This window comes from Hemiscyllium ocellatum, chromosome 4 (genome assembly GCF_020745735.1).
Source record: "Hemiscyllium ocellatum isolate sHemOce1 chromosome 4, sHemOce1.pat.X.cur, whole genome shotgun sequence".
In the NCBI taxonomy this organism is placed as follows: domain Eukaryota; kingdom Metazoa; phylum Chordata; class Chondrichthyes; order Orectolobiformes; family Hemiscylliidae; genus Hemiscyllium; species Hemiscyllium ocellatum.
In genome coordinates this window covers 18,796,038-18,817,321 of record NC_083404.1, presented here as the reverse complement: position 1 = coordinate 18,817,321, position 21,284 = coordinate 18,796,038, and the positions used below count along the sequence as shown (strand labels likewise).

The following is a 21,284-nucleotide window of genomic DNA, read 5'->3' as shown; positions in this document are numbered from 1 at the left end:
CATATACTGCTTCAGACATCAGGCTCCTACCTTGGGTTAGTGCTTCACACACTTGAGTTAAGATGTAGTCAAGTAGTACTGTGTCCCACCTGCTGCCGTAGAGCAGACAAGACTTAGAAGTAAAATGTTAGTGAGGACGCTGTGTTTAAAAAACAACAGTCACATTAAAGTTATTTACAAGTTTCACATGCAATGTCAAACCCCTGCACTCCTAACTTATGGCCATGAAGCATGAATTAATTTCTTATCTGCAGCTTATTAATCACTTAATTGTGTTTCATTGTGCATAGATCTGCAATATAATGAGTTTTTAGTGAAGATTTCATTTAGTTCTATTATTAAATCCTGATGTCAACAAGTCAACAAATTAAAAGTAACAGCTTTGACTCATTCATTAGCATGCTTTTTAAATATTCATGAGAATTTTTGCCTGATGAAACGTCTAGATAATTCCAAGCAATTTTCTTTGACATGCTGCACTTGTCAGCCAAATTATGCCTCATAGAATATTGATTTTCTATCAGTGCTTATACGGTTTGCTACTATTACCTTAGTTGTGTTAATCTTTGGTAAGATAAGCTATTGGGAGAACATTAGGAATTCTCTTTCATATCTGTGCTAATGCAAATATGTTTTCTAGAATAAGTTAATATCTTGCTGTTGGCATGCAACAAGGGATACTAAAGCTACACAGGAGCATACTTTTCCCCTTACACAGTAGCTGTTAATTTGTATTCACATGAAGTAAGCACAGTTCATTTGTAGACTTACTACTGGTTTAACACTCAAATAGGAAACGATTTAAGAATTCAATGTTTCAGTTGCTACTTGGATCATGAAATCACCCAACTTTGGATTGATTTCGCTACTGGCGTTTACCTGTTCAAGCTGTGCAAGAATGTGCCACACTAAGATTCCATTAGTGGCCGAAGGTGAGGACGGGGAGGTCATATTGAATCACAGCAATATTGAGAATTCTTTTGATTTTATTGAAGAACCTAATTGTTTTGGAGCTGGAGGATGCTCTGCAGGAATTTTAAATGATTGCTTTGCAGCCTTTGATCAGTGTGTTTTTTTAACTTTCTTGGAATCTGCGAAGTTTAAAATGATTTGCATCTTGGTTTGAGCACCATTCCAGTGAACAATGCAACTTGGCACTTTGGAGACTCTGGTAATCCCAGAAGCCCAAATCGAATATCCTGGAAATAGGCTTTGGCTTCCTCCCCATTAACAATTCCAGTAGATCTGTCCCATTTCCCTTTGGGAGCAATTAGCCAAATTATTTTGTAGAGTTTGATTCCGATTTATTGCAGCAATCTCCTTTTAGGGCAGTCTGCAATCAATCTTCTTTGCCAAATATCATCACTCAAGGGTATTTGTGAAATGTTTCACCTTCATTAATTACAAAGGAACAAGACTGGTAATATTTCTACTCGAAATCCAACCTGGGATTTCCATTTACAATGATATTCAACATCAGACCTTCTGGTTGAGGTTCGAATTATTCACCATGAGAACCATAGAACTATGAACCACAAGGTATTTTAACACAGATGTTAACAGTGTATTGAAAGAATTGAAGGTTTGAAATGTCCTTTTAAAAGCGGGGTGAATATATCAGGCAAGAATAAAATGTATAAGGTCGAGTGTTGTGATCTATTTCATAATTCATGTTTTTAGAACATAATTTGTAGTTATTAGGCATTAGAGTTTCGACTTGATAAAGAGGAAACAAAAGCACTTTACTGTAGATGCTTCAAATCTGAAGTAAAAACTAAGAATGTTGGAAATTCTCAGCAGAACAGGAGAAACACTACATTAACATTTTAGGTCAAGATGACCTGTTATTGGGCCATTATTGTCCGTTCTTCAATTTGCAGCTGCTTACGAGATTCCTACTGCAGGTCATAGCGTTCCCCAGTGCCAGTGTGATAAAGTGTATGCACACTACCCACGGAGAATTGTCCACTGGATAATTTTGCAATTTACATGGAACAGTAAAAAAAAAGTTTGTAACCAGGTGGAAAATTTAAACCTTATAAATTCTCAACCTTGCTTCAATAAACAATTTATTTTCAAGTTGCAAATCATCTTTTATTCTTTGACACAGTTCATGTATGTTTTCCCATGGTATGATTGAATTCCTATTATTTTTCAAAAATTTATACTTTTAAAACTGGCATCACTCAGGTATAGTGAGGAAGTGAATTAGCCAGAAAATGGCGTGTTTACTGAAACCTGTACATGATGCTGATTTTTGGTGGTTGTCTTAGTACGTGAGTCAACTAATGCGTCACAATCTGTAGTCAAGAGTATTTCCTTGCGCCTCTGTATCAAATTGATCGGTAAATTACCTTGTTGCATTACAATTTTATTTTGCTATGCAGCAAAATGTTTATCTTTGTCCCGTTTGGCAGAGCAGATTGTCCATTACAGGGCCCACTTCATTTTGATTCTGTTAATTTTGATGTATCTTTGGATGTTACTGACATCCCTGCCAAGTTGTAATAGAGAGCTTGGCTGGTGCTCATTAGTTAATCAATAATAGGTGGATTAAAGACCATGAAAATAGAACTAAAGTCATACAACCCAAATTTTAAATAAACAAACAACAGAAGTTGTTGGAGAAATTCAGTCTGGCAGCATTGAGAGAGAGAAAACAGAAGACTTTGTTTCGACTGGGACAACACATCTATCCTGGGACAGGGTAAGTGAAGACATGCCAGAGAATATCTAGAGGCCTGGCACTCCAACCACAATGCCATAAACAAACACATAGATCCAGATACCATCTATCAACCCCTCAGAAAACGAACAGGAAATGACATCACCACAAACCCCAGGAACCCCATCCAGGACAAACATATAAATAGAAAGCAGGAGACAACAGCTTTGCTTCAATTGGAGGTCGCCACTGATGATGTTACCTAGCCAGGTAATGAAACATCTGGATATCAAACCTATCGCCCAGCAAGCACACCTACACCCTAAACCTCAACCTGAATAACAAACCTTCACAAATCTTGCAAGAAGACTTTCTTTCCATGGATCTTGTTTTGATTAATTTCAGATCTTCAGCACCTGCAGTTCTTTGTTATATATCATACATATCAATCTGTTCTGCTCACACAGAGGATCCTGCAGTGTGACACATCCTTCAGTTTAATGAGTAAATTGTATTCCAAGAATGAACCTTTCACAACTTAAAGCACCTGTCTCTTGCCTCCAGCATTGCCAAGTCTTACCCTTTCAACTATCTGTCTGCTTACACGTGGACATGAGTTAAATTTGGCTCAAGTAGTTTGGCAAAATAAAAGCAAATCAGAGCCTACTTTTGGACATACTGATGGTTTTGCTTTTCCATTAACTTTAATGTTGAACAATGCTGAGACTGTTTAACGTTTTAGTCAGGCTGCATCTAGAGTGCTGTCTTCACTTTTCATCATCAAAGGCACAAGCGAAACATTGAAGTAAAGTAAAGACACATGGTTTATTCCTAATATCAAAGAACAGAATTAGGGGGAAATCTTCATTAGATGAAGCTTTATGCAAGTCTATGATATTTAAAAACCAAAGTGAATTTGCTGTTCTGCCAGTATGACAACTCCAGTTTGCAAACTGATAGAAAGTAATGCTCCTTTCCAAATGGCCTTCGAATAAAACTGAAATTATTACTGAAGCAGTTAGATGCTATGTTGGAACTGTAGGTTTCTGTCGGAACGTGAGCTCAATCAACCGATCGGCTCCCTGCATTTGTCAGTATTGTGAGCAAAAGTAAATTGATACACTGTAGTGTGAATCAGGATCATTTCTTTGTGACCCACTGAAAGAAAAGTCAAAATCGGGAGAGTTTAAAAATATTCAAATGGAACAGATTTCCTTTGTGACTGAGACACAGGAAAGAATTAGTATCATCTTCAGGGAATGTGCAAATTTAGGAAACAGAACAGATGGCCTGTAAGAGACATTCATCATTTTCAAGTGAGGTAATGATATCACTAATTAGTTAGAATTATTGCAACTCAGCTGTATCGTCACATAATTATAAAAATTATCTACCATGACAGTTTATTGTGACTTCTAAAAACATGTGGTCTTCCTCCGATCTGATGATGGTCACCTGTTTGGTAATGTAGTCTGTGAAGGAAACTGGCAAATGTTTGGTGGATGGGAGTTGATTAGAATATTTTCTGTAGGCTCCATGGTAGCTCAATGAATTCTCCTGACTTGCCGAGGTGAAGGCAACTCCAACAACGCCCAACAACTTGACACCATCCAGGACAATGCAACCATTGATTGGCACTCCAACTGTTCACTTTCTTCACTACCAGTGAACATTGGCAGTAGAATTTAACATCTACAGGATATACTGCTGCAGCTCATCAAGGTGTCTTTTACTGCAACCACTCCAAATCCACCTAGAAATACAAAAGCGGCAGAAACACAGGTGTAACACCACATGCACATTCCTCTCCAAGTCTCACACTTTTCTGGCATGGAATTATGTTTCTGTTAATTTACTGTTGTTTAGGTAGAAAGCTGGAATCCCCTCGTTACAAAACGCTGTCAGTCTATCTGTACCAGATCAGTTGTAACTGTTCAAGAAGGTGGCTTATCGCTAATTTTTCCAGGGGTTATTAGTGATTGGAACTAAATGCTGGCTTTGCCAGTGATGTTCACGTTCCATGAACGAATTAAAACATAATTTGGGAATAATGTAATTTGTGTTCCTGTGTTACGAAAGAGAGAAACAAGCAAAATGGTTCCTCCAATTTACTAACTGGCGTCCTGACTGAAATGTCATCTGCATTTTCAGCTCAGGATGAAACCTGAACTTAGCCTTTAATTATGGTCAACTTCTAAAATGAGGTGTTACATGTAAATTAATTGTTTGAGAAGTGTAAGAGGAGGCGGCAACTTTTTGAAATTTGGTAACAAATTTCAACAGATTGGGAAAGTGTTGCCCATTTCTGATCATGCATGGGAAATGAGAGCATTGCTGAGGGGACCCCCATTTGTTGATCATCCCAAATTGTGTTTGCTCGATCATTTCAGAGCTAACGGTATTACTATGGGTCTGGAGTCACATGTAGACCAGACCATGTAGCGAACACAGATTTCCTTCCTTGATGGGCATTCATCTATTTTTAAAACAAGTAGTTTTCTGTCATCATTACTGAGATTATTTCTGATTTATGAATTGAATGCAATGGTGTAATTTGAAGTATCTCCCCACAGCGCACCAGCCTGGGTCTCTGATTACCAGTCCAGTCTATGCCATTGCCTCTGCCACTTTTAATATCGCTAATGTGATTTCCAAAGTGATATCTCTGCTTCATGTGATAGATTATGTAAATGTCAACACCTATTAGCCCAAGGACTAATTTTTTGGAAACCATGGACCTCCAGAAAGTGAAGGTACTTTTCACAAGCTTCTTATTAAACAGATTATAAGTGATTTCCACCTCACTCTGCCAACATATCCAATTTTGAATGCGTTTTCCCAAAATTCCAAGAAGATAAAGGTATTCTGTTTGTGCTGTCAAATATAATAAGATTGAAACTTGATCTTTAAATATTTGACAGTATTGTCTCCTGTTGGTTATAGGCATCATGATAATGTCATAAAGTTCTCATTGGCAATTCTTTTTCCCCATTTTCAGAAAACTGTACAATTTTCATGCAGATTCTAAGACTTGCATCTGTGAATAAATGATAGTGGATTGCAATTAAGTCATCACTGATATAATTTCTCAGCCTATTCATGATTGTAACATAAGTAAGTATTATAAATTATATCCCATCAGTAGTATGGTGTGTAACCCTCCAACAAAGTTGGATCACAACGAAGGTTTTTCTTTTCTGGGATATGGTACTTTGTTGCTTACTGGAATGTCTAGCTAATTGGTATTTTTAGTAGTTGCGTTATCACGTTTCTGAAAACTCATGGTGCTCTTTATTATAATATAACATTGACAGCTTTTTCTCTGAAATTCAGTTTATGTCATCTCACAATAATATAATTTTACAGCAACAGTGGAAATTAGTTGTTACCCATTCTGGGTGTGTCAGGTTGGAATCATTGATTAGATGCTCCAATCTTCCTGGACAGAAGATAATAATCAGGTGGGAAGGGGCTGAAGACTACTTCATGAGGATCAAGGGCCCAATGCTCTCATCTCCGTGCTCTTTTGAGACTATTCTCCTGTTCAATTTAATTTTGATATTTCAAATACCAGAGTATGTACACATCAGATGTTAAAATCACAGAATAATGTCTTTGAAGAGCTCATCTTACCTGTTATAATATTAATATGCACTCAAACCATGCCGTATGATTCTTGCACAATGAGAACATTTTATATTATTCACTGTAATGCATATAGTACTTATAATTTCACCAGAATTATTACATACAGTGGTTTACTCAAAACTTTTCAAATTCCTTTGATCTCAGAAGCTCATACATACTATGAATAAATGATCATGGAAGAAAAGATGTAAAAGTGATGCTAATTAACATAGAGCCAAAAAGTGATAGTCAGTCTCAACCACTCCCAACCTGTTACCATGGTGATATGATCCACTTAAGTCTTCAATAATTTTATTAATACAAACATAATGATCAGAACAGCATCTCTCGATTGTCAACACATTTGACCTTCACATATTCCTCCAGGTCTTCATCCTTGCATTAAGCTTCACAAAGCATCCCTGTTCAGCCAAGCCAAATGCTGTTTTAACCCATTGTGTGCTGATCCTACAAACATTGAGCTTCGCGAGTAGTTCAAAACTGTATTCCACAAAATCCATATCTCAACTACTGTCTCCTTTAGAATATTCCTTCAAACTTATTTGCGGTGTGACTGGACATAATGTCAGCATTTTGCTCAATGTCAACCTGAAAAAACGCCTTTTGCAGAATACCTTGCAATGTTTGACTATGTTAGAAATTAGCTTTGGCAATGCAAACCATTTTAAGGTAGAACACAATGAATTTGAATGTTTCTGGATTGTTACCATTGAAAGAAAGGTAGAATCATGTAAAAAAAAAAGCTCAGCAATGGGGCTGTAGATTAAATACTGGTTTTCCCTTAACTGTGTATCTTTAACTCTGCTGCAACTGTTGCTATCCTTTCAATCCAATATGAAATGGATTTCATGTTACAGTTTAATCTTCTGAAGGTTTGAATGAGCCTTTGAAATATAGATTGTGATCATTTCTTTGAGCTATACCATTGTCAATTTATGTTGTGCATGATAGGTTAGATCTTTCAGCTTTAGTGATAATGATTAAAGTAGGCCATGGCAGATTTTTCCTCATACAATTAAATCTTTGATGCACAAAGTTGAAAAGACATTGATCATATTTTAACATTTACTTAACTGTTTCACAGCGAAATTTTGTTACATTTAAATTGAAGAACTGTTCATATGAAGTCATATTATTGTATTGTCTGAATGACTTAAAATTAAATAGATTGTTGTTTTGAAGACAAAAAAAAGTCAGCTGTTTCTGAATGTAGCTGCTGCAAACTGATCTCTTAAATGGTTGGTTATGTTGCTTTATAGCAAATGTGATGACATGGATCTAAATGCAGTTTCTGGAGTTTTATGATATACAAAACTCCTGACATCTGCAGAAGGTAATTTGAAATAACTAATGCTGGTAGGAAAATTCCTTTGAGTTATCCTGATCTGCAACTAACCAGCAAAAATCATCTTCCGTAAAACAATAATCTTAATGACAAAGTACAGATAAGAAAAGCTAGGTACATGCACCTGTTACAATTTCAAAACAATAAGATTGATTCTTTTTGTTATACTTGGGATATTTTTATTTTGAATAAATTTGAAAAGTATCTGAAAAGCAAAGACACTGGCTTGCATACATGATGCATGCTGGAAATACTATAATGTTGATGGCAGTGGTGTGCATGATCGTCATTAAGTGGGTCTCGGAGCTAGCTGCATTCATGTCTTTTGTGACATGTCTCGGCTTCCATTATTAGACCGTGCTTCAACATGAAATTTTGGCCTGCCTTACTTCTATGGCTAAGTCTAGTTCTTGGCCACTGTCTAGAACAGTCTTCATGGCAGATTGTACATTCCCATTATGCCTTCAGATCTTCCAAACTTCCCTCTCCTCACACTGTCTATGATGGATCAGTGTGTCTCTTTGACAAACTTACTTCAGAGTGCAGTTTATTTCCATAAGTACTTTAAAAATTCAAACTAGCTGACACCAGCTTGATCTGAGGTTAAATGAATGTGAATCTCTCAATGTAGCTTTGCAAGATCTTTTCCTGATTTGTTTTTTGTGTTTGATCTTGGGCATTTAGTATCACAGACATGAACAAATTGTTCGGTGCTTTCTACTTGTTTCTTTTTTCATGTAAACTGAATCTGACTAAATACAGTGACATACCATGAGCATTTTCTCTGACTGTCTGGTTATTGAAAGTACAAAAGGGATGATCTTCAACCTTCGCACTTCAAGTTGGAAACATTTCCAAACAGAAGTACATTATCAGAAATTTGGCTCTGCTTCACAAGAATTCCTCACGAGAGAAAATAAATAGTTGGAAAGTCATGCAGAGTACTTGCCTGAATTTCCAATGTGCGCAGATACAGGTAATGATGTACGAACAAGGTGGACAAAAACAGAGATTGCTGGGATGAAACTCCGTGGGTTTAGCAGCGCCTGTGGAGAGAAAGCAGTGGTAGCATTTCAAGTCTCATGACATTTCTTCAAAATGTCTCGAACTTTTAAGCTAAACTCCTTATGATGGTGGATGAGAGCAGTGCAATAATGAAGGAGGCTCTCTGAGCCACAGTTCAGGAAATAGATTCTGGGTGGAGCGAGAAAAAAGCAGCAAGGGACAACTGTTATTGTTGAGTATGGGTTATAAACTGCCAACCAGATGTAATAAAGTAGGACGTGGCATTAATCAAGAAATTAGATGAGTATGTACCAAGACTGCAGTAATTATGGATGACTTCAATGTGTATATAGACTGAAATAATAACCACCCATGTTTTGGAGAGAAATTTTCCTGGAGATTTATTTTGAGGAATCTATTGATGTACAGGCTATTTTATTTAGATCTATTATGAAGCAGTGACAAAGGGCTCATTAAGCCATAAAATAATGTTTAGAGCAAAAGTACCATAAAATGATAAACTTTTCCATTAAGATTGTAAAAGATGGAGTTCATTCTGAATCTAGTGTTGTACCTTCATAATTGTCATTGTTTAGGTTTATGAGTAAGAGGCTTGCTGTTGTGGAATGAGAAAGTATGTTGTGGTTTGACAGTGAATAGTCAATGGCTGGGATTTAAAGAATTAATGCTTGGTTTTCAAAAGAACTTGCATTCCTTCAAGGCAAAACTACTGAACAGGGAAAATGTGAGAGCTGTGACTAACAAGGGCAGTTAAAGATAGTGTTAGATCAAAGGAAGAGGCATATAAAGTTTACAAAAACATTGTAAGCCCAAGGGTTGGGAGATTTTTAGCAAAAGATGACAAAGAAATTGACTTAAAAAAAGTGAGAATAGAAAATAAATGTGAACTAAAAAGAAACAAAATGGGTTGTAAATTTTTCTACAGATATGAAAAAAGAAAAGGTTAGCAAATAAAATCTGGATCCATTGCAGGCAGGACCAAGAGAATTCATGATGGAAATTAGAGAATTTGCAGAGGAGCTAAGTATTTTATGTCTGTGTTTATGGAGGAAAGGTATCTCCGAAATCATTGAGATAAGTCTCTGGAGAGAGTGAAGAACTGATAGAAATCAGTATTTATTCAAAGTATGAACTAATTTGGGACTAAGAGTTGACAAATTCTTAGGACCTGGTGATCTTCATCCGAGTGTGTTGAAAGGGATAGGTACAGAGATCATTGATGTATTGGTTACCATCATCAAAGTTCTGTTAGTTCTGTAACAGTGTCTGCAAATACAAAGGTAATGCAAATGTAACCCCATTGTTTAAGAAAACATGGAGAAATAATTCTAGTTATGAATGGCATCAGGGATATGGAGATGGCGTAAGTATGGCTTTCAGGTAGATTGTCGGCCTTGATTTTGAACGGTGGAGCAGTCATGAAAAGCTTTTCCTATGTTTCTTTAACAGTGGTTATTCACCTCATCAACTATACCCTGGTGTCAGTATTACATGTTAGCAAGATGGAAAACTTGACTGCCTCCTTGCTTAAAATAAAACTGATCACAATAGAGATACATAAACTATACTCTGCAGATAATATTGTTGCCCACTCTACATCACATTTTCCAGCAATGCATTTTCAGTCTGACCTTCAGTGTTGCTAAACTCAAATTAATCTGCTCAGCCAAATGTTTCACCTTCCATACAAGATCAAGGAGAGACACTGAAACAAGCTCTACGCTTCCTATACCTTAGTAGCCACCTCTCACAAAATGCCATCATTGATAAATAGATCTAACATGCATCACCTATATCAGTTCAGCCTTTGCAAACAATGGGAGTAAGTGTTTGTCACCAAAGTCTCCTCAAGTCAATAAAAATCCTAATGTTTTGCTTGCTGTCAGACCTTGACTGTGTATTAACAACACATAACGAATGTGAGAAGCGTTCTGTCAGTGATACGCCCATAGCATTCCCTGGATTCTATGCAAGAAGTGTGAGTAAATGCTTGTGTCCTTTTTTAAAACCAATTTGGAGGCATTTCGGCATAACTTCTGAAAAATCAACTTTGGTGGATGGACTGCTGAGTGTGTTCAGGTGGCTGAAAAGTATTTCCCCCCACCTTCCCTTGTTTTTGTTTTCAAATTTAAAACCTACGTTTGTTTTGTTTTTCTTAAGTTTTGGATTTTGGACCAAAAGGGAAAAAGGATGAATCTTTAAACCGAGTAAGTTCTGGAAGATGTTGCAGGTTTAAAACAAGTCACTGAAATTTGTGGGTTATGTTTACATTGTTGTCCTGTTTAGCAGTGGTGGAGAATTACTGGACGACTCTTCACATTTTGGGCAATTACTGCGCAGTTGCTGTCCAGTTACTGCCCGTCAGTTGGTTTTTCAGTCTGGAGGGTTGTGTGGATCAGGAGTGCTTAGCATGGCAACAATTCTTTGATTGACTCCTGGGCAGGTGGACTGCCAGTGTGTGAAGAAAGAAAAGGCATCAGGAGTCTTTCTCCTTGCTGAGAAACAAAGAATTGGGAGATTACTAGCTTTCTTACACACCACCTACCTATAAGCTGCTGCCTCTAGACAGTGACTGATAGACTGAACAATTCATGTACCAATCACTCTGTATTCAGCGGAGAATTGAGGGCAATTATAACAAAGAAGATCAGAAGGATTTGGAAGAATCAAAAGGACACGTCATTGAATCCTGTGGACAAGTGCTTTTGAGCTGGATTCCCTTGATTTTTTTTGTACACCCATAACAACTGTCCTTTTTGGTTTGTCTCTGTCTCTCTGCATGTATGTGTATTGGTTGAAGGAAGAGAGAGCTTTAAGTGTATAATTCCTAGCCTCTGACCTGCTCTTGTAGTCACTGTATTTATGTAGCAAATCTGGCTGAGTATCTGGTCAATGGTAACCCCACAAATGTTGATAGTGGGTGGTATGGTAATGGGACAGAAGTTGGATAAAGTTGAGGGCTGGAGTATTGGCAGTATACCAAAGGATGTGGATGGTGAAGGAGACAATATATTATCCGACATATTTTTGAGACTGATTTAAAAATAAAATCTCAAAGCCTTATAATATCAGGATTGAGAGGTAGCTCCAGGTGGAATTTTGAGGCCACTGTGAAGTTGACTCGAGGAAAGAAATTTGAGAAGATGGTGACCATCCAGGTTTTAAAAGCTTTCAAAAAAGATTTAAGTACCAAAACAAATTTTCAGAATTTATCATTTGTTTGGTCATTCTGTTGCCAAGAGTAATGAGAGGAAATAATAATGAGAAAATGAATGCTGAGAATTGTCAACAAAAATGCTCAGATAAGATTGATGAGTACACAGATAATCTATTAGTTCATTGAAAAACCTTTTATCTTTTGGTTTGGACTTAGATAATTGAAAGCAATAAGTTTCAGATCAGTCTTGGCCTGATTAGACCCGATTCAATTGATGATTTGGTTTGATTGATAAACTGTTTCTCCTGTTATGGATTTTGTTGTAATAGTCTGTTCATGTGCATCATGCCATAGGAATTGTTTTTCACTTTTGAAAGAGGTGAAAGGTTAAGGTATCTGATGTCTTTTAAAACTTCAAATTCCAGGTGAAGAACAGAATACACAATCTTACTCCTGACTGAGTTACACATTATTATTTTTAAAGATTCACACTTTCAGCATGAGAACTTCTGTGAATATTCTCTATCTGAATGCAAATTATTATCCAGTTGATCTCTGAGTCAGGAGAGCACTTTGTGGTTCAGTGGTAGTGTCCCTACCTTTGAGCCAGGAGACCCAGGTTCAAGTCCCATCTACTCCAGTGGAGTGTACTGACTCACTCACAGGCTGATTGGGAAAAATATCAGAGTCTTTGTGCATTCTGTTCAATTCATCCTACATTTTCTGTCACCTCAAAATAAAATATACAATTATCAGACAGTTCTTTGACACAGTGGTAGTGTCCCTACCCCTGAGCCAGGGGTGTCCACGTTCAAGTCTCATCTGCTCCAGAATTGTGTCATAACACCTCTGATCAGGTAGATTAGGAAAGATATGCAATTATCAGTGAAGGTGCTTCCTCAGTGATGTTAGGCAGGGAGACTATTAACCATTTTAAATTTTTTAAAAAGTAACACAATATTTTCTGTTCTCTCATGAAATTAGTGCTTTTGGCTGCCCCTATTCAGAACTCAACCTGAAGAAAGAGTCGATTCAAGACAGACTTGGAGGAGAGAAACAGATGACCCTGGTGCCAATACCTCTTGTTTCAAGAACTAAACGTATGGATAGTAATCATTCAAGTGGCAAGCCAGAGGAGTGTGTAAATGAAGCAAGGTAAATGATCTTTTCAGGTTATTCCAAACAAATTGGACAGTGTTCTGGACATACATATTTTCATGTAACTTTCTGTAAAAAGATCCAGTATTTCCTTTGGAGTTACATGTTGCAAAAACAACATGAGTCAGATGTTTGTTTTGTGTCATTGTAAAGGCAGTAATAATTAACTGTTGTGTCTTTATGTTCCATCTTCTGACGGATGTATTTGTGTGTTATTTTTGCAGTAAGGATAATACATGATAAATCACCTGTCACTTCATTGCTGTAGTTAAGGCTTTTGAAAGCTGCTTACATAGATTAACAGAAGCGTGTGCAGTTGTGTAATCCTGACATCTGAGGTTCTTAGCAAGACTCAAACTTGCTTATTTTAGAAAAAAAAAGGTCATTCACAGGATGTAAGTGTTACTGACAAAGGCAACATTTATTCCTGGCTGTACTTATCCTTCAGAAGATGGTGGTTATCGTCCTGTGTGTGACGAAGATGTTTCCTCAGTGATGTTAGGTAGGGAGCTCTAAGATGTTGACCTTTTGCTAGTGATGACATAACTCATTGTGATGTGTGACATTGGAAGAGAACTTCAAAGTGGAGATATTCCCATTTATCTACTACCAATGTTCTTCTACGTGATACAACCTTCCAATTTTCATGATCTGTGAACTTGCCAATCAATTCTCCTACATTCAAGTCTAAGTCATTTTTATGTGTATATATATTTATACATATATCACAACCAATATGGCCCCTGACACTAATCCCTGTGAAACCCCATTGGACATAGACATCTAGTCACAAAAGCATCTCTTGACCATTGTCCTCTGCTCCCTGACACTCAGCCAATTCTGGATCCAATGAGACAAATTTCTTTGGATTCCATGGTCCCTTAAGTTCACTATGTTGTCATGAAAAGCTTTGCTAAAATCCAAGATGACTATGTCAAATGCATTGGCATTGTCTACACACCTGGTTATCTCTTCAATAACTTCAATCAAATTGGTCAGAAATGGTGTTCTTTTAACACAGCTATGCATGCTGACTATTGATTAATCCCTTTTCCAATTGCAGATTAATTGTAACCCTCAGCATTGCTTCCAGTTGTCTCCTAACAATGAGCTTCGATTGACCAAACCTGTAGTTCCATTGATCATCTCCTCCTGCTTTCTAGAATAATGGTACAGGCAATCCCTGGTTACAAATAGGTTTCCATTCTTGAGTCCATTCACAAGTCAGTTTATACATAAACCGGTTCATTGTGCAGCACAAGCTTAAATAGCCATTCGTACATGTGAGGAAATGGCATTTGAACCTTGAAAATTAATGTTAATGTACTGCTACGTTCATAAGTCAAATATTTGGGATTGCCTGTATCACTTTGGCTGTTTTGCAACTCCTTGTTTGACCAGAGAGGAATTGAAAGTTATTTCCAGCACCACTGCTATTTCCTTCCTTGCTTCGTTCAACAGCCTGGGATACATTTTATCTGGCCCTGGAGATTCATCTACTTTATTGCCTGTCAGACCAATCAGACCTTTCTCTCCGTCTATGCTAACTTCAGACATATCAAGGTGCTTCAGTCTGATTTCTGTGTGCACAGCATTCATCTCACTCACGAACACTGACACAAAGTATTCATTTAGGACCTGACCCATGTCTTCTGGTTCCATGCCCAAATGATCACTGTGGTCCTTAATGGACGCTACTGTTTCTCTTGTAATTATTTCACCTTTAAGATACTTATAAAATAATTGAGCATTTTCCTTTCTTTTATTCACCATTATTCTTTCATGCCCCACATTTTGGTCTCTGAAATTCCTTGAGTAAAAAATGAGGTCTGCAGATGCTGGAGATCACAGCTGAAAATGTGTTGCTGGTCAAAGCACAGCAGGTCAGGCAGCATCTCCTGATGAACAGCTCTGAAATTCCTTTCCAATTTTCCCCTAGCATGTTTTGTACTCTAGGGCTTCTGCTGTTTTCAGCCTTCAATGTTTGTCATAAGTCTCCTTTTTTCTCTTTATTCAATCCTGTATATCCCACGATATCTAGGGTTCACTGGGTTTATTGGTCCCACCCTCTATCTTTATTGGAACATGTTTGTTCTATGCTTTCTTGAGTACATTCCATTGTTCTGACACAGATCTACTTCAAAGTGCCTGCGGTCAGAGCACTTTAGCCAAATAGTATCTGATGTATTAAAATCAGCCACCCACTCCATTTAGAACTTTGATCTACCAAGACCCATCCTTGTTATTTTCCATAACAATCTTGAATCGCTGTCTGCAAAATCCTCCCCCAGTGATATTTCAAACACTTGCCTGACTTCATTACCTAAAATTAAGTCCATCTCCAACATCCCCTTTTTGAACAGCCTTCCATCTGGCATTCCAGTGTGCATCTTAAGAATTCTACGCTCTCTAAACCTTTCAGACTGTGACTGGCTGAGTTAATGTTGGGGAAGATGAAACATCCGTTATCTCTCCCACTATCAATACCTGATTAACGAGACTGATGGAATACACTCTGCTTTTGTTGATGGACTACAATGCTACATGAATGTCCATTTTTCATCTGTCGAATCTGCTGAATTTTATCTCATTTAGCTGAAAGGTAATGCTGTACAACATGATTGAAGGTGCCTCGCCTAGGAGACAGATGATGAATGCTGCATGTTTGTAGATTGCACTGTCAGAAGTGATTGGGACTGATTTTTATGAAGATAAGTTGTATTATGTAAATAACTTGTACTCACTGCACATTGCTCGTGAAGGGAGGTTTTGTTTGGAGTTTTGGTCATGAGTTTGATTCATTGAAGATTAAATGTATTGATTTTGAGTAAACCGATTACTGACGGTGTGTTCTGGTTTAAGCCCACGTGTTCATTTAGACCGGTGCCTTTTGAAAACTTGACACAAAAAGTATCAACACAGGAAATCACATGTTTTGGACAGGAAGTGTATGCAAACAAAATGATTTTTTTTTGCTTTATGGAGTCTGATACTCTTTAACCAAGAAAACATAAAAGCAAAGGGGATTTTATATGGTGATATGATATATTTGAAGATCTCTGTACAGACTTAAAAATCACACAACACCAGGTTATAGTCCAACAGGTTTATGTGGAAGCACTAGCTTTTGGAGCACTGCTCCTTCAGAAGGAAGGAAGCTAGTGCTTCCACATAAACCTGTTGGACTATAACCTGGTGTTGTGAGATTTTTAACTTTGTACAGCTGTTCCAACACTGAATCATGCCTGTGCAGACTGGTTGTTCCATGATCTATTAGTTTAGGTGAAATCACCAACCAGGCTCCAATATAATTTCCTACAAATATCACTGCTCTACCTGTTTTATTGTTTTAAACTAAAGAACATTAGTGAGTTTTGAGAAGATTTGTAGCTCAGGTTGAGGTTCTGGATGTAGTTTACTCACTGAGCTGGAAACGAACCTTCCAGCTCAGTGAGCAAACCTACATCCAAAACTAAAGGGCATGTTCAGTGATCTTACATTCCCAGTGAAAATATGGGTGTTGTTTTGATCTAAAACAGCAAAGTGACATTTACTGACTCGTTGTCCCTTCATGAAAGGCTGCACACTGAACTTCACCCTTCTGAGCAAGATATTCTAATATTTTAGGATAAAACTATTCTGTGCCAAAGAGACAGTAGGTTCAGTAGCAACTTATGAGATTAAATTGGGTAAATACTTGAGGGAGGAGGTAAAATTGCAGGGCTGTTGAGAAAGAATGGGATAGTCTGACCAATTTGTTGGCATTTTCAAGGAGCTTACTTCCTGTCCTGTAAGACACTTCCTCCATTCTGTTGGAAATCTCTTTTAATTCTTCTTGTATCCAATGTTCCAGAAAATGTCCCACTCCTGGTTGTGATGGATCAGGTCACATAACTGGCAAGTACACAGCACACCATCGAGTCTCAGGGTGCCCGCTTGCTGATCAAAAACAGATCAAGATCAAAATTGAACCACAGGATGAAGAAGGGCCATCCGAAAATAAGCCAGTATTTTCATTTGTTCAGCGGAAAAGGACAAAACATCAAGGCCGGTGAGCAAATGGATGAACAATTTATTAGATAGCAAGGTCTTGTTAACAGGAATCAGATAGTATACTTAATGCATGTTGTACTTGTGTGGTTTTTGATTGCCTGTTTGGAACAGAAATCAAGCAGCAGTACTCCTTTTGGATCACCAGAATTTTGTTGTATTCCATAGACTTACTAGACCATAGAGGCTGCTCTCTTATTGGAGAGAAGTGACTGGTGATGATTTGACCTGAGGCCCACCAGACCTCAGGCAAGGAAAGAGGTTGCTAAGGAGAGTGCTTCATGGTAACCTCAAACCGGTGATGGGAATTGAACACACAGTGTTGGCGTAACACCACTCTGTAAACCTACAGTCTAGCCAACTGAGCTAAACTGATTATCACCAGAATAATGTCTGTGTTTATCAAAGAGAACCCACCATCAAAGATAGCCACAGGTAGGATTTGCAGTACAATATTTGATGAATATTGAGGAACACATGAATAAATGGCTCCAGAAATTTTCCTGAGCTGTCTTTTCAAATTACTGTTCTGCATATTCTATCAGTAACTTTAAAATAATTCTTCATAGGCTTTGAATATAATTAAAATATTAATGTTAAACGACATTTTAATTCCACTTACATCAAGGCTTCTCAGAATAATTACAGCCACTCTGATGTACGTGAGGAAAATATGATATTGATGTGTTAAAATCAGTTGTTCATTGACGTGAACTCAAGAAAAAACATGTTTTTTAAGAAATTAATTTACTTAGAAGCATAAGCAAATATAGTTTCTGGAAGCTAAAGCAATTATGTTAATGGTGCAACGTTATTTTTGATTTGGAAACTAGTTTATTTAAACTCCACACAGAGTTAGCGATGGGTGTCTTGAGTGGCTACATTTCAGATATTCTGGGAAAGTGCACTTACTTTATCTTGTCAGCAGCATTGTTGCTCTTGGTGTTTGACATCAGAAAATGTTTCCAATCCCTGTTTGTAGCCATCCAAACTTTTTTCTTCTTCTGATGGAAGGCATTTTCTTTGAATAGTTGTCAGATTTCTTCAGTTTTGTTCAGAAATTAATCTGCACATTTCGCAAGTCTTCCTTTAAATAATGCCACAGTGGTCCAAGTGTCATTTGAACTGACCGTAGTTGACTAGACCTAAGTCATTAGCCCAAATGACTAATTCCTTCTTCCAAGCCTCAGTATTATATTTCATTTGTGCAATTCTGTTAGAAATTCACAAGCTACTTAAGGGTTAACATAATGGTGTGATGAGTAATGGCAAAAACTTCGATTTGCAACAGTGACTTTAGCACAAAAAAAATCCCAAGGCCATTCACAGGTACATGATTACCCAGGTGAAACCAAATTGGATATGGGCTGTAAAGACAATATCAGGACAGATGACCAAAAGCTTAGTCCTTGAGGTAGGTTTTAAGGTTTTAAAGGAAGAGAGATGAATAGAGTGTAGGACAGATTGAAGGAGAAAATTCCAGAGCTTATGGTCTAAGCACCTGAATCCACAGCCACCAAACAAGCAGCGATTTAAATTACAGATAATCGGGGGCTAAAATAGAGCCCAATATCTTGCAGCATTGTGGGACTGGAGAATGTTACAAAGACTAGAAGGAACAAAACCATAGATGGATTTTAAAATCAGAGTGGTTATTTTTAAAATCAAGGCATTGTTTAAACCAGGTTTTAAGTTTAGCTCAATGATGTCAGCGAGAAAACAGGCAGCAGAATTTCAAAAAGCTTACATTTCTAGAAAGTGAACGACAAAAGATTGATCAGGGGAGTGTTGGAACAGTCAACTTTAACGATGAACAATCCATTGACAAGCTTTGCAGCAGCAGGTGAGTAGCGACAGTGATTATGCTAATGTGTGATCAGGACATTGTCTCATTCAGATGCAGCACCAGCCAAGGTTGTACATCGTCTGTTTCACTGTCAGACAGTTGCCTGGTGCGGGAATGGTGTTAGTAGCTGAATATATGATGGGACTAAAAGTAATGGCTTTAGTCCTCTAATTATTTATTTGGAGGCAATTATTATTCATCCTGTCCTGGACCTTGGATAAATGCTCTGACATTTTGGAGTGAGTGCAACGATTGAAACAAGTGGGGACAATGTAAAGCTGTGTGTTGACAGCTTACCGGTGCAGACCAACACGTTTTCAGATATTAAAAAAAACAAAGTCTGAAATTGCTGGAAAAACTCAGCATCTGTGCAGAGAAAGCAGAGTTAGCACTCCTGAAATAGCAACTCTGCTTTCTCTGAACAGATGCTGCCAGACCCGCTGAGATTTCCCACCAATTTCTGATTTTGTTTCTGATCTCCTACATCTGCAGTTTGTTGGTTTTCCAGATGTTGATGCTGAGTGCCAGCCTACAGGTGAGAAGGGGGCTCGCATTAGATTTTGAGAACACCAGAGGTGTAGGTGCGTGCACAAAGAACAGCTGTTTTTGTTGTGGCTGTCTAACTATAATTAGATGAGAGTTGCACTAGGCAGGGGCCATCCCCATTCAGTTGGATGACAGTGTTGGAGAGGAATGATGAGATCAACTTTAGCAAAAGCTCGGGCAATCGAGAAAGAAAATAATATTTACTTTCATTTAGGTTACATTGAATGTCATTTGTGATTTTGGTAAGAGCAGTTTAGGCATCGTGGCAAGGAAATGATCGGATGTTTGATGCAAACATGGAGTTAGGGGGATACAAACATGGATTTGGGAAGTGATGGAATCAATGACTTGCAAAGGCAGAGAGAAGTTGGAGTGGGGAGTTTGCATGGATTAATGGTCTATTTTGGAGGAATAAGTCATAATAATAGGATTCAAGATGGTGGGACAGTACTTGAGCAGGAACTGTTTACAATATCAGCAGATATCAGGACCCAGGATAGGAAATTGGTCACCAACAGTTCAGTGGGAACAGGTTCAAGGGTAAAAGTGGTTGGATCTCATGCACAAGATATGAGTTTGTCTGGGCTTATTTTTCAGGGAGAGGATTCAAACAGGCTACAATAATGGAGAACGCTGAGGAGCCAGTGACCAGTACTTGTCCAAAAAGGACACGGTCCATCCCCTGTTATATTGTCCTGCATTTCTGACCATTTTTCTCCAAGTATGGGTCCACTAAGTTGTAATTTCTGCCCTTTTTATCTTGCAAAGGTATTGCCAGGTCTTTGCGGTTGTGCTTCATGACTAATTTTTAATCCATGGTCCTCTGCTGTTGAAAATCTTTGAGATTGTTGCACTAAATCATCAACAACAACCCAATTGCAGAGTCCCAATTCCACTGACAGCACAGGGACTGCTAGATCAAATGCAGCCTTCCATGTCACTCAGCTATCCCATGACAGTAGTAAATAACTCAAGGTAAATAGTTGGCAGAAGGCAGCTTTCAAACAGCCTTCACCATCTTCTCTGGGAGGGAAGAAGAGAAAAAGTGATGCTGAGGCAGATGTGGAGTGAAATGCCTTCCCTCAGCAGAACAGCATCCATCCAGACCTCAACTCCTACTTCTGTTCATCTGGTTCTTTCTAATCCTGTGTTAGAAATATTTGAATTGCTGCTGGCATCCTCATTGAATCAAGACTAAAATTCTCAATGCAACATTCAAAGAGATATGCATTACATTGCTTTTTTTTCTTGTGACATGACTATTGATAGAAGGAAGGTGAGAAGGCCCTGAGCTTAGAGTTCCACTGCCACTGTCTTTAATTACGACTCAGCAAGTCTATCTGGTTGGTTACATCTGCTTTGCTAATAGGCAGATGAAGCATCCACTGTTTGGTTAGGGAAAATACCAAAAGACCACTTTTCAGAACTTTGGCAAATGCCAAAATTATGATATTGCAAATAGACCTTATTATTCTCAACACTTTTAAGGAGATAGATAATTGCACCTGCTCCACAATAACTCTCAACACTGGAGCCCCCCAAGGATCTGTCATCAGCCCCCTAGTACTCCATGTCCACCCAGGACTGTGTTGTCATATTCTAAATGAACGCAATCTACAAGTTCGCTGATGACACCACCATAGCAGGGTGGATATCTAGCAATGACAAGTGCAGAAGGAAGATAGAAGCCTTGGTGTCATGTTGCAATAAGAACAACTTCCCTCTCAGCATAGGCAAAACTAAACAACTAATCATTGACTTCAGAAAGAAAGGTGGAGAGTATGGCATCATCTACATCAATAGAGCGGAGGTTGAGAGGGTGGAGAGCATCAAGTTCCTCGGA

At 38.0% G+C, this 21,284-nt stretch overlaps 1 protein-coding gene across 1 annotated transcript in view; it reads left to right on the top strand.

The window, feature by feature from the left end:
• Positions 1-21,284, top strand: part of LOC132815316 (lethal(3)malignant brain tumor-like protein 4) — a 251,003-nt gene that overhangs the window by 126,224 nt on the left and 103,495 nt on the right. The window contains exons 15-16 of the mRNA XM_060824166.1: positions 12,826-12,996; positions 16,853-17,050. Coding sequence (XP_060680149.1) covers positions 12,826-12,996; positions 16,853-17,050 — 369 coding nt within the window. The remainder of the gene's footprint in view (positions 1-12,825; positions 12,997-16,852; positions 17,051-21,284) is intronic.